The sequence below is a fragment of the Hyla sarda genome, chromosome 6, assembly GCF_029499605.1.
Source record: "Hyla sarda isolate aHylSar1 chromosome 6, aHylSar1.hap1, whole genome shotgun sequence".
Taxonomy (NCBI): domain Eukaryota; kingdom Metazoa; phylum Chordata; class Amphibia; order Anura; family Hylidae; genus Hyla; species Hyla sarda.
In genome coordinates, this window is record NC_079194.1 from 281910116 (window position 1) to 281923631 (window position 13516).

The following is a 13516-nucleotide window of genomic DNA, read 5'->3' on the forward strand; positions in this document are numbered from 1 at the left end:
AGACGGGAAGCCACGCTACTCCACAGCCGCCACCTCCTTAGGCTGGGTTCACACCACGTTTTCTTAAATACGGTTCCCGTGTACGGTTTGGAGGAGGGGGGCGGGGCTTAATCACGGCGCCCGCACTCAGCCGTATTCGGGAACCGTATTTAATGCAAGTCTATGAGCCGACCGGAGTGAACCGCACCCTCCGGTCGGCTTCGTTTTCGGCCGTATGCGGTTTCCCGACCGCAGGCAAAAAAACGTGGTCGACCACGTTTTTGCCTGTGGTCGGGAAACCGCATACGGCCGAAAACGAAGCCGACCAGAGGCTGCGGTTCACTCCGGTCGGCTCATAGACTTGCATTAAATACGGTTCCCGAATACGGCTGAGTGCGGGCGCCGCGATTAAGCCCCTCCTCCAAACCGTATACAGGAACCGTATTTAAGAAAACGTGGAGTGAACCCAGCCTTAATGCCGCTGACCCGGGGAAAGGACAGAGATGCAGGGCTATTGGGACACCGCAGAACCTACGTGCAGGCTTGCGGCTGCTCCACAGAGGAGACTTCTGCCGGACAGGGACCCCCACTACCAGAGGACCTGCAGCCCCTTGGAGAGGTATGGAGACAGCTCCCCAGGCCTCCTACCGGAGGACAGGAAACCTGAACTGAGGTGTGTCCCTTTTTTATGTTTCCAGGTTTCCTGTCCTGCGGTCGGAGGTCCTCACCAGGGGTGCTGTCATGAGCGATTAGGTAAAAGTTGTTTTCTACCGCAGTAACCCTTTTAAAGTCAATGGGGCTTTAAATTTCAGTAGAATTCAGTGTTTTGAGAATTGTGGATATTTCGCCTTGTGAACAAAGGCGGATTTTATTGTGAGTTAGCAGCGTGTTTCCCGCTGCGAGTTTGAATGGTGGCTAGCTTGCCGCTGCAGATTTTCCTTTTGGATAGGAGATAAAACTTCTATGGCTGGAGTACCCCTTTATGGGCGTGTTCACACATTGTAAATTTTTTAATCATATTTCACGCACAGATTTTTAGACACAATCATCGAAAAAAGGCCACAAAATAATTAGGCTGGGTTCACACTAATGAATTCCCAGCTGGGATTCAGATTGCGGACCATACGTACATAACCATCCCTCCTATATGGCAATGTATTTCGGGTGGATTCTACCATAAGAACAAACAAGATCATTCTTTCAGCGGAGGAAATTCAGCCACGGAAAGTCCGCCACTAAAATTCTGTAGTGTGCACTGTTCATGGGAATCCCATTGCCAGCAATTCAATTCTACTGCACCAGAATTTCCAAAGCGAAATTACACTCGGAAATTCCATAGTGTGAACCCAGTCTTAGTGTCAGTTTTTCCAATGATTTCAGACAGAAGTCTGTGTATAATATATATATATATATATATTATATATATTTGACTATTTTTTTCTTTTCTTTGATGTGTGAACTTGACCTAAAGGTTTTTGTTTTTTTTCTCCATCTAATTAAGTTATCCCCTTACCACAAGATAGGGGATAATAAGCCGATCAGTGGGGGGCCGACTGCCAGAACCCCTGATGATACCAAAAGCATAACTGTCCCCGAAACACATGGTGTGGACTAGTGATGAGCGGCATTGCCCATATTCGAATTTCACGTATTCGTTATATTCGCATATGCGAATATTCACATATTCGAGGAAGGGAACAGTGAGGGGGTGGACAACTTTACTATTGGTTGCTAGGGATGTTATGTTGAATTTGCATCATTTTAGTTGGCCCACAAGTGAAAAGAAGGAATATGCGAATATTCACATATGCAGGAAAAAAGTGAATATTTATTAATTTTGTGTGTGTGTGTGTATATGTATATATATATATATATATATATATATATATATATATATATATATATATCTATTATATTTGCAGCTTTTGCGATATTCACGATAAAAATTCGAAATGCGAATGTTCGCACCCAACACTAGTGTGGACAACGCCTGTATGACCCAGGCCCCATTCTTTGTATGTGAGGCAGCAGAATATTTGCGAGCGTTGAACTCAGATGTTTAGTGTAGAGAATGAGTTGTGGCCACGCAGGCATAGTCAGCACCATGGGTTCTGAGGACAATTCTGTTCTTAGGATCTGAAAAGGTCCCAACTATTGGACCCCTATCAATTTGTATTCCAATTTCAGAAAATTGTATTTGAATACTGTCCTCCCCAAGATATATAACTAGGTGATATAGTGTTATCACTAATTGTACTGACGTCATTGTGCTAGTGCTGAGCAGTATGACCAAAAATGCATATCACGGTATTTTTGTAAGTTATGACGGTTCCACAGTATTTAACCCCTTAAGGACCAGGCCATTTTACACCTTAGGACCAGAGCGTTTTTTGCACATCTGACCACTGTCACTTTAAACATTAATAACTCTGGAATGCTTTTAGTTATCAATCTGATTCCGAGATTGTTTTTTCGTGACATATTCTACTTTAACATAGTGGTAAAATTTTGTGGTAACTTGCATCCTTTCTTGGTGAAAAATCCCAAAATTTGATGAAAAATTTGAAAATTTTGCATTTTTCTAACTTTGAAGCTCTCTGCTTGTAAGGAAAATGGATATTCAAAATAAAAAAAATTTTTATTCACATATACAATATGTCTACTTTATGTTTGCATCATGAAATTGACGTGTTTTTACTTTTGGAAGACACCAGAGGGCTTCAAAGTTCAGCAGCAATTTTCCAATTTTTCACAAAATTTTGAACCTCGCTTTTTTTCAGAGACCAGTTCAGGTTTGAAGTGGATTTGAAGGGTCTTCCCATTAGAAATACCCCACAAATGACCCCATTATAAAAACTACACCCCCCAAAGTATTCAAAATGACAATCAGTAAGTGTTTTAACCCTTTAGGTGTTTCACAGGAATAGCAGAAAAGTGAAGGAGAAAATTCACAATCTTTATTTTTTACACTCGCATGTTCTTGTAAACCCAATTTTTGAATTTTTACAAGGGGTAAAAGGAGAAAATGTATACTTATATTTGTAGCCCAATTTCTCTCGAGTAAGCACATACCTCATATGTCTATGTAAAGTGTTCGGCGGGCGCAGTAGAGGGCTCAGAAGGGAAGGAGCGACAAGGGGATTTTGGAGAGTACGTTTTTCAGAAATGGTTTTTGGGGGGCATGTTGCATTTAGGAAGCCCCTATGGTGCCAGAACAGCAGAAATAACCCACATGGCATACCATTTTGGAAACTAGACCCCTTGGGGAACGTAACAAGGAATAAAGTGAGCCTTAATACCCCACAGATGTTTCACGACTTTTGCATATGTAAAAAAAATATTTTTTTTTCCCACTAAAATGTGTGTTTCCCCCCAAATTTCACATTTTTGCAAGGGTTAATAGCAGAAAATACCCCCCAAAATTTGTAACTCCATCTCTTCTGAGTATGGAGGTACCCCATAAGTTGGCATGAAGTGCATTACGGGCGAACTACAATGCTCCGAAGAGAAGGAGTGATATTTGACTTTTTGAGAGCAAATTTTGCTCGGGGGGCATGTTGCATTTAGGAAGCCCCTATGGTGCCAGAACAGCAAAAAAAAAACACATGGCATACCATTTTGGAAACTAGACCCCTTGAGGAACGTAACAAGGAATAAAGTGAGCCTTAATACCCCACGCGGGTTTCACGACTTTTGCATATGTAAAAAAATATATATATTTTTTTTCACTAAAATGTGTGTTTCCCCCCAAATTTCACATTTTTGCAAGGGTTAATAGCAGAAAATACCCCCCAAAATTTGTAACTCCATCTCTTCTGAGTATGGAGGTACCCCATAAGTGGACCTGAAGTGCACTACGTGCGAACTACAATGCTCAGAAGAGGAGGAGCACCATTGAGCTTTTGGAAAGAGAATTCGTTTGGAATGGTAGTCAGGGGCCATGTGCATTTACAAAGCCCCCCGTGGTGCCAGAACAGTGGACCCCCCCACATGTGACCCCATTTTGGAAACTACACCCCTCACAGAATTTAATAAGTGGTGCAGTGAGCATTTACACCCCACTGGCGTTTGACAAATCTTTGGGACAGTGGGCTGTGCAAATGGAAAATTACATTATTCATTTTCACGGATCACTGTTCCAAAAATCTGTCAGACACCTGTGGGGCGTAAATGCTCACTGTACCCCTTATTACATTACATGAGGGGTGTAGTTTCCAAAATGGGGTCACATATGGGGGGGGTCCATTGTTCTGGTACCATGGGGTCTTTGTAAACACAAGTGGCCTTCAATTCCGGAAAAATTTTCTCTTCAAAATCCCAATGGCGCTCCTCCTCTTCTGAGCATTATAGTGCACCCATAGAGCACTTTACATCCACATATGGGGTATGCTCTTACTCATAAGAAATTGGGTTACAAATTTTGGGGGGCTTTTTTTTATTTTCCCTTGTGAAAATGAAAAATTTAGGGTGACACCAGCATTTTAGTGAAAAAAATATTTTTTTTTCACTTTCCCATCCAACTTTAATGAAAATTTGTCAAACACCTGTGGGGTGTTCAGGCTCACTATACCCCTTGTTACGTTCCGTGAGGGGTGTCGTTTCCAAAATGGGGTCACATGTCTGTATTTATTGTTTTGTGTTTATGTCAGAACCACTGTAAAATCAGCCACCCCTGTGCAAATCACCAATTTAGGCCTCAAATGTACATGGTGCGCTCTCACTCCTGAGCCTTGTTGTGCGCCCGCAGAGCATTTTACGCCCACATATGGGGTATCTCCGTACTCAGGAGAAATTGCGTTACAAATTTTGGGGGTCTTTTTTTCCTTTTACCTCCCGTGAAAATAAAAAGTAAAGGACAACACCAGCATGTTAGTGTAAAAAAAATTTTTTTTTTACACTAACAGGCTGGTGTAGACCCCAACTTTTCTTTTTCATAAGGGGTAAAAGGAAAAAAAGCCCCCAAAATTAGTAACGCAATTTCTCCCGAGTACGGAGATACCACATATGTGGCACTAAACTGTTTCCTTGAAATACGACAGGGCTCCAAAGTGAGAGAGCGCCATGCGCATTTGAGGACTAAATTAGGGATTGCACAGGGGTGGACATAGGGGTATTCTACGCCAGTGATTCCCAAACAGGGTGCCTCCAGCTGTTGCTAAACTCCCAGCATGCCTGGACAGTCAGTGGCTGTCCGGAAATGCTGGGAGTAGTTGTTTTGCAACAGCTGGAGGCTCTGTTTTGGAAACACTGCCGTACAATACGTTTTTTATTTTTTATTAGGGGGACAGTGTAAGGGGGTGTATATGTAGTGTTTTACCCTTTATTATGTGTAAGTGTAGTGTAGTGTTTTTAGGGTACATTCACACTGGCGGGTTTACAGGGAATTTACCGCTAGGAGTTTGCGCTGCGGTGAAAAATTTGCCACAGCCCAAACTTGAAGCAGAAAACTTACTGTAAACCCGCCAGTGTGAATGTACCCTGTACGTTCACATGGGGGGGCAAACCTCCAGCTGTTTCAAAACTACAACTCGTAGCATGTACTGACAGACCGTGCATGCTGGGAGTTGTACTTTTGCAACAGCTGGAGGCACACTGGTTGGAAAACCTTCAGTTAGGTTCTGTTACCTAACTCAGTATTTTCCAACCAGTGTGCCTCCAGCTGTTGCAAAACTTCAACTCCCAGCATGTACTGATCGCCGAAAGGCATGCTGGGAGATGTAGTTATGCAACAGCTGGAGGGATCGCAACTACAACTCCCAGCATGCAGAGACAGCTGTTTGCTGTTCAGGCTTGCTGGGAGTTGCAGTTTTGCAACATCTGTAGAGCTATAGTTTAGAGACCACTGCATAGTGGTCTCCAAACTGTGGACCTCCAGATGTTGCAAAACTACAACTCCCAGCATGCCCAGACAGCAAACTGCTGTCTGGGCATGCTGGGAGTTGTAGTTTTGCAAGATCTGGAGGTGCACAGTATAGAGATCACTTTGCAGTGGTCTCAAACTGTAGACCTCCAGCTGTTGCAAAACTGCAACTCCCAGCAAGCCTAAACAGCTCTCTGGGCATGCTGGGAGTTGTAGTTTTGCAACATCTGGAGGGTTACAGTTTAGAGACCACTATAGTGGTCTCAGACTGTAGCCCTCCAGATGTTGCTAAGTAACTTACCGGCTTCCGTTGGATCCAGGGAGCTGCGTCGCGGTCCTCTTCTTCCGCCGATCGTCGCCCGCTGCCGCCGCTGATCGTCGCCGCTGCCGTCGCCGATGGGTAAGTGGATCTTCGGCGCCGGTCCCTGTCGGTTTCCCCGTTCTGCCCCGCCTATTGTGGGAGGGCAGGACGGGGAAACCGAAAGTAAACCCCTCCGCCCCTGATCTGCTATTGGTGGTCGCGTCTAGACCACCAATAGCAGAGATAGGAGGGGTGGCAACTCTGCCACCTCACTCCTATCGCTACAGGGGGATCGTGGGTGTCTAGGACACCCGCGATCCCCCTTCTATTCCGGGTTACCGGGTCACCATAGACCCGTATGACCCGGAATCGGCGCAAATCGCAAGTGTGAATTCACTTGCGATTTGCGCCGATCGCCGACATGGGGGGGTCTAATGACCCCCCTGGGCATTTGCGCGGGGTGCCTGCTGATAGATATCAGCAGTCACCCCGGCGCGATCCCCGCCCGGCGCGCGGCGGGGACCGAAATTCCCACGGGCGTACAGGTACGCCCTTGGTCCTTAAGTACCAGGGAGCAAAGGCGTACCTGTACGCCCTTGGTCCTTAAGGGGTTAACGGTATTCCTCCTCCCTGGGGAATTTATCACGTGTGACTCTGGCGCTGCTCTGAGATGCCGGCCGCATGCGCTATAAATGGTTAAGATGTGGCCGTGACGCTGGAAACGATTAAAGGAAAACTGTCATATTTTCAGTAGTGTGGATAGTGCGGGAGACTCATTAAAACGAGCCCTACCTTGCCCGGCCATTCGCCCAAAATTGTAGTTTTATTCTATGTGTATATCTTGTTGTAACTGGCACGGGCGGAGCTTCTGCAGGTTAACTGGCACTAACGTCAGTGCCGCTTATGAATATTCATCCCCCCCCACCCTCCCTGCAGCTCTCCCTCTCTTCGCCTCTCCTAACTGGAGGGAGGGGGGATGAATGTTCATAAGAGACGCTGACGTCAGTGCCAGTTAACCTGCCGAAGTCCCGCCTGTACCAGTTACAGCAAGATATACACATAGAATAAAACTACAATTGCGGGCGACCGGCCGGGCGGGTACGGTAGGGCTCGTTTTAATCAGTGTCTCACAGTTTTCCTTTAAGGCTTTTAGCGCTTGCAGGGGGAGGTGACAGCTTGCCGTGGTCGCATCTTATTCATTTATAGCTCCGCGGCTGGCATCTTAACCATTTATAGCGCATGCGGCCGGCATCTTAACCATTTATAGCACCACGGCCTGCATCTCATTAATTTAAAGCGCTGGTGGCTCACAGGTTTATGATGATGATTATTTCCCTGATGTGGGGACAGCCACTGCGGCTGATTCATTAATTTGAGGGGGAGGGGCCCGACCAATATTGCAGTATGGGAAAAATTAATATCGTGCAGGGAAAACATTTCGGTATTCGGTATGAAGCGGTATACCGCCCAGCCCTACATTGTGCTTTTGCATGACTCACCTCAGACAGGAAGGACAGGTCCTGGCATGCTGGGAGTTGTAGTTTTTAAGCATATGGAGGGCCACAGTTTTGAGACAACTCACCAAAGGCATCATTCAGAAGTCCCTTCTTACTGTGGGTGTAATGACATGATGTAAAAGCATGTGGTAGTTGTCCAGGCAGAGCATAGCTGTTTTCTTCCAAAAACAATGACACACCTTTTCTCAGGTTGTGTGTGGTATTACAACTCAGCTCCATTCACTTCAGTGGAACTGAGCTGCAATACCACTCAAAAACGATGAGTGGCACTGTTTCTGGAAGGAAGCAGCTATGCTTTTTCTAATCCTAGATAACTCCTTTTGAAGTGAATGTATCACCTTTAAATGATGATAATAATAAAATATAATTTTTATTTTTTGCTTATTAGAGATGACTACTGAGACGTGTATTTTTTATTTTATTTTTTTACTCAAAAGTTAGGTCAGGGGAAGGGGGAATGTCCCTCCTTGTAGTGATGGGAGGTGACTGGTTTGTCTGATCATGCAGCCTTGTCTATGACTTATGGACAGCCTGATGCTGCTGCAGGATTGGTTAGTGTCCCAGTAGGTATGGGGAACCCTAGAGGTGGGATTTTCAGGAGCCATTTTCTTAAATATTCAAAACTATTTAAACAACTATATTACATAAGGTCTTATAATTGTCATCCGTAACAACATACAAAAAGTTTTTCAGATCTCACAAAAAATGAGAAATAAAAGTTACAGGGGTCAGAAAAGGGCTATTTTAAACAAATTTTTTTTACAAATATAATTTTTCTAAAGTAGCATGTTGTTTTACTACTAACTGTGTATTATGTTTTACTTTCAGGCGTCCATATTTGACACGTTTCTGGGCTCGATAAGAGAAGGACTAAATGCAACTAGGCCAGGTCCAATGTTGGCATGAAGTGGTTGGGAGAATCCAAAAACATGGTAGTGAATGGCAGGAGGCATGGCAGCAGATTGTCCAGTGAACGCCATCGGAGTCGGAGCAAGCCAAGAAATTCGGGGAGAGAAAATTTGAGAGCCAGCAAAAATGTTTGTGATCGCAGATCTAGCAGACGTAGGTATTCATGTCTGTATATCTTCAACATTCTCAAATTTACTGCCATTGCACACGAAAAAAATATAGGAGATTTATCAAAACCTGTTCATAGGAAAAGTTGCTGAGTTGCCCATAGCAACCAATCTGATAGCTTCTTTCATTTTTCAGAGGCCTTTTCAAAAGTGACAGAAGTGATCTGATTTATTGCTATGGGCAACTCAGCAACTTTTACTCTGGACAGGTTTTGTAAATCTCCCCCATAATGCATAAGAATCAGTTCACACCAATAAATAAAAACCCATTCTTAGATCGGTTACGTGATTCGTTAAAGCACCAACTGATGTAACTATGGAGCTATAATCGGGCCTGTCAGATTTCATTTTGTGGCGTTTTTGGGATTTGATGGGGGAAAAATGACGCTGCATTCAGTGCTGTTTTTCCTGACCTTAATGGTGGAAGTTGCGACAAGGGCTCCTGATGGGTTTTCTAACACATTTATAAAGGAAACCGAACATATGATTTGGCTCAAACTATCCTAAATGTAGTTGAGAGGATCCCTTCCCATTTGACTAAAAATGCATGACTGCCACACGCTGTTCTTACACACTGTGAAAATATCTTTAGGCTATGTTGACTTACAATGTCCGTGCGGAAAATCTCTATGCGGACATTGCCCCTGAATGTGTAGTGCCGGCGTGACATGCCGGTGCTAGGACTGCTTGGGAATGCGTTGCCTCATAGACGGCAATGCATTGTGTGCATTGTCCGCAGAAGGAATAGTCATGTCTATTTCTCTAGTTTTCTCCACGACCGCACCCTGAGATTGCCTATGCCTGATTGGACAGGGAAAAACACTGAGAGGTTAAGACCCTCCCCTTCCTCTCCCCTCCAGTGTTTTTCCCTGTCCCGATCCAGGCAGGTAACCTGAGAGGGGCTGGAGACGCATCCCGCTTTACAGTTTATTTTATCTTTTTGTTACCTACTTCTGCCGCTTCCAGGTCGGGCTTATGCAGAGTAGGAGCGATAGGGAGCGGATCAGGGTGTCGGCTTCTCTTCCGCTCCCGTGTGGCCTTTTTTCCAGCGTCTCACGGGGCCTTCATTTTGGTCCCGTGGAAGCGATCCCAGTGCCAGCTGGCATCTGACCTCACTTCCGGTATCGTGGGGTCTGTTTCGGCCGCATCACCAGTCCTATCTATGCGTGGTGTCTTATGTCACTTCTGGCGGGGGCAGAGTCACATAACCGGCCTGCCCGATAGGATTTGGAGGCGGGAAAATTCAAACGGGATCACTTCCGGAGCGCAGACACGGTCCTCTATTAAAGGAGCCTTAGTCTAGCGTCTCCTGCTTCATTCAGGCTGCTGCATGGCTACTCCAGCGAATGTCCCTGAGGGTGAAATGCTGCAGAATCCCTGCAGTACTGAGGGCTATGTGGTTTTTCCCAGAGCCTGTCTACAGTTGTTCTTTTCTGATCCTTTCCTCCCTTATTTTTATTTCAGGGAGAAAAGCATATTACTGTCCCTAAACATACTAAAAGGAAATTTTCATTATGTAATAATTAACATTTATAATAATAATAATGTTTATTTCTTCAAAGAAGCCAGTTTGTTAGAGATGCTTGGCTAATTTAGTTAGGGAGGAAACCCCTGACCTTATGATAGAAATCAAGCATCTTATCCACACAGAGATTCAGGCATTTAAATCATCTCAGCCTGTCGCTTCTACCTCAGCTGTGGTTAAGGTGCCTAAAAAGCCTAAGATAATTACCTTTTCTGATTCAGAGGAAAGTACCGCTACTCAGGACATTGAAGAAGAAGTGGTTGAATGTCATGAGGTAGAGGAGGACCTTGGTTTCGGAAAATTCCTTTTTAGCCCAGAGGACACAGAGGAATTAATCAGAGCCATAAGGTCCACCTTTGATATAGAAGAAGTTCAGGAACCTAGAACAACTCAAGACGAACTTTTTGGAGGGCTAGGAGATAAAAGAATGCTTTCTTTCCCAGTCCACAGCAACATTCACAAAATTATTAAGGATGAATGGTCCAAACCTGAAAAAGGTTCCTTTATTCCAAAAGGGATTAAAAGACGCTATCCCTTTGATGAGAAGGATTCTGAAGATTGGGACACTATCCCTAAAGTAGACATCCCTATAGCGAAGGTAGCAAACTTTTTATCGGATGCTTCTGCCGAGTCTGTCAGATTATCTGCACGTGCAGCGGTATTATCCAACGCCTCAAGACGTGTATTATGGTTAAAATTCTGGTCTGGGGATCTAGCATCAAAATCCAAGTTATGCTCTCTTCCCTTTCACGGTCAGTTTGTGTTTGGTCCTGAGTTAGACTCCGTCTTAGTTAAAGCTGTTGATAATAAAAAAGGGTTTCCTCTGAAGAAGGCAGAACCAAAAAAGAAGACTCCTTTTCGTCTCCTATGCCAACCAGGTCAGGCTTATAGAGGAGGAAAAGGAAAGACAGGGTGCTGGTCTTATAGCAAGGGTGGCACTGGTAGATGATTCATTCTTAATCCCACCCAGACTGAATCCGATACGGAGAAACAATGACACCATCCCTGTGGGGGCTCGGTTAACCTCTTTTGCCCCCCCCCCCCCCCCCCCCCCCCACTGGAAAGCCTTAATCCCCAATCCCTGGAATGTGAAAATCATACAGGAAGGCTACATAGTGGAATTTACCTCCCCTCCTCAAAATTTATTGACTCTTAACCTCAAATTATTCCTCGCAGATTCTTCAGGGTCCAGGATTTATTAAAATTGGCGCGATTATCAAAGTTCCCTCTCACCAACTCAAACGGGGATATTACTCCCACCGTTGTTGTAAAAAAACGAGTGGGAAGTTCAGAATCATAATAAATTTGAAACCCCTGAACAAACTTTTAAAGTACATAAAATTCAAAATGGAAATGGTAAAATCAGCAGTAGCTCTAATAAAGGAAAATTCAGTAATGGCAACTATAGATTTGAAGGATGCCTATTACAGTCGTCCAATCCACAAAGAATCTCAGCAATTTCTGAGGTTTGCCGTTTCCATGGAGGGCAGAATCCGTCACTACCAGTTTGTCTGCCTGCCCTTCGGGCTCTCTTCTGCCCCCGTTTATTTACAAAACTCATGTCGGAGGTGGTGTCCCTTCTGAGGAAGGAGTCGATTATTATTATTCTCTATCTGGACGACATTCTGGTGGTGGCGGATTCTGTTCCTCGATTACAGGTCCACATTCAGATTCTTCAGGACCTAGGCTGGATTCTCAACTTAGAGAAGTCTGATCTTTCTCCCAGTCCAGTAAAACAATTCTTAGGAGTCCTCCTAAATTCGAATCTTAGACAATCTTTCCTTCCTCCAGCAAAGAGGTTGAAGATTCAGCAGCTAATACGGAATTTTGTGCAAAAAGCTCAATCCGTTATGCAATGTCTGTATTGGTTCAGCTAACGTCATGCATCCTGTCAGTGAGGTGGGCCCAATTTCACTCGAGACCACTACAAAGATGGCTCCTAGCAGTGTGAGACAAAGAATGTTGGAGAATGTACTGATTCCTGTAAAAATAAAAAATCTGTTTTTCTTGGGAGCGCCACCAAACTAAGTCAGGGGGTTTATTGGTTTCAGGAAGATCTCCTAGTCATTACCACAGATGCTAGCACGTGGGGTTGGGGGGCACACACAGAGGATCAAACAGTCCAGGGCAGATGGGGACGTGTTCTAGCTCAAAAATCATCAAACTTAAGGGAGCTTCTAGCCATATGGATGTCCCTCCAACACCTAGAAACCTCTTGCAGAGGCAGACACATTATTCTTCACTCGGAAAATACCACGGCAGTATCCTTTTATCTGTCAAGGGGATCCCAGACACGGCCATCTCCATTCAATAGCAGACAACATTTTTTCTTGGGCAGGAGAGACCATCTTATCTGTAACAGCTGTACATCTGAGGAGTCTTGGACCTACAGGTGGATTTCCTCAGCAGACAGACCCTAGATCTGGGGGAATGGTGTCTTGCGGACTGGGCTTTCAGCTTGATAACAGGGAGATGGGGTATCCCCCCCCCCCCCAAATCGACTTGTTCTCCAACAGGAAAACAGAAACATTCTTTTCCCTCAATCCAAGGGACCATCCAGCAGCGACAGATGCCTTCGCTGAGCCATGGGACTTCAGTCTGGCATATGCCTTCCCTCCTATTCTGGTAATTCCCAGGGTCCTTCAGAAGCTAAGTCGGGAGAAGTGATCTTAGTTGCTCCATTCTGGCCCAAGAGGGGATGGTTTGCTCTACTACAGTCCATGAGCCTACACAAGCCAATAATGCTCTCTCAGGGAACAGTCCTACACAGACAGGTTCAGAACCTCAGTCTATCAGCATGGGTTCTTATAAGTTCCTGCTAGAGAAGAAGGGATTCTCAGATAGTGATCAATACCCTCTTGGCAAGTCGTACGCTTTCCACTTATAAAATGTACACTAAGGTGTGGAAGAAATATGCCTCTTGGTGTGGGTCATCTTTTTCTTTTGATTGTCCTAATATCCCTAAAATTCTTGACTTTCTCCAAGATGGGTTTGATCTGGGTCTCCTAACACTCTGAGTACAGGTCTCAGCCCTAGGTGTCCTCTGCCAGACCAAACTGGGAGAGAATATCTATATTTCCCAAGTCGTCTCCATGACAGCACCCGGAGATTGCACCTGCCTAATTGGGACAGGAAAAACACAGAGTTTAAAACCCCACCCCTTCCTCTCCATTCCCAGTGTTTTTCCTGTCCCGAGTAGGGAAGGAATCTCTGAGAGTGCAGGAGAACACTTTCAGGGGAAGTACCTCTATACGCCGG

At 44.8% G+C, this 13516-nt stretch overlaps 1 protein-coding gene across 2 annotated transcripts in view; it reads left to right on the forward strand.

The window, feature by feature from the left end:
- The window catches only part of KMT5B (lysine methyltransferase 5B), a 46202-nt gene that overhangs the window by 8033 nt on the left and 24653 nt on the right, over positions 1 to 13516 (forward strand). For both annotated transcript variants that reach the window (XM_056527501.1, XM_056527502.1), the window contains exon 2: positions 8486 to 8719. In XM_056527501.1, coding sequence (XP_056383476.1) covers positions 8560 to 8719 — 160 coding nt within the window. In that variant the 5' untranslated portion in view covers positions 8486 to 8559. The remainder of the gene's footprint in view (positions 1 to 8485; positions 8720 to 13516) is intronic.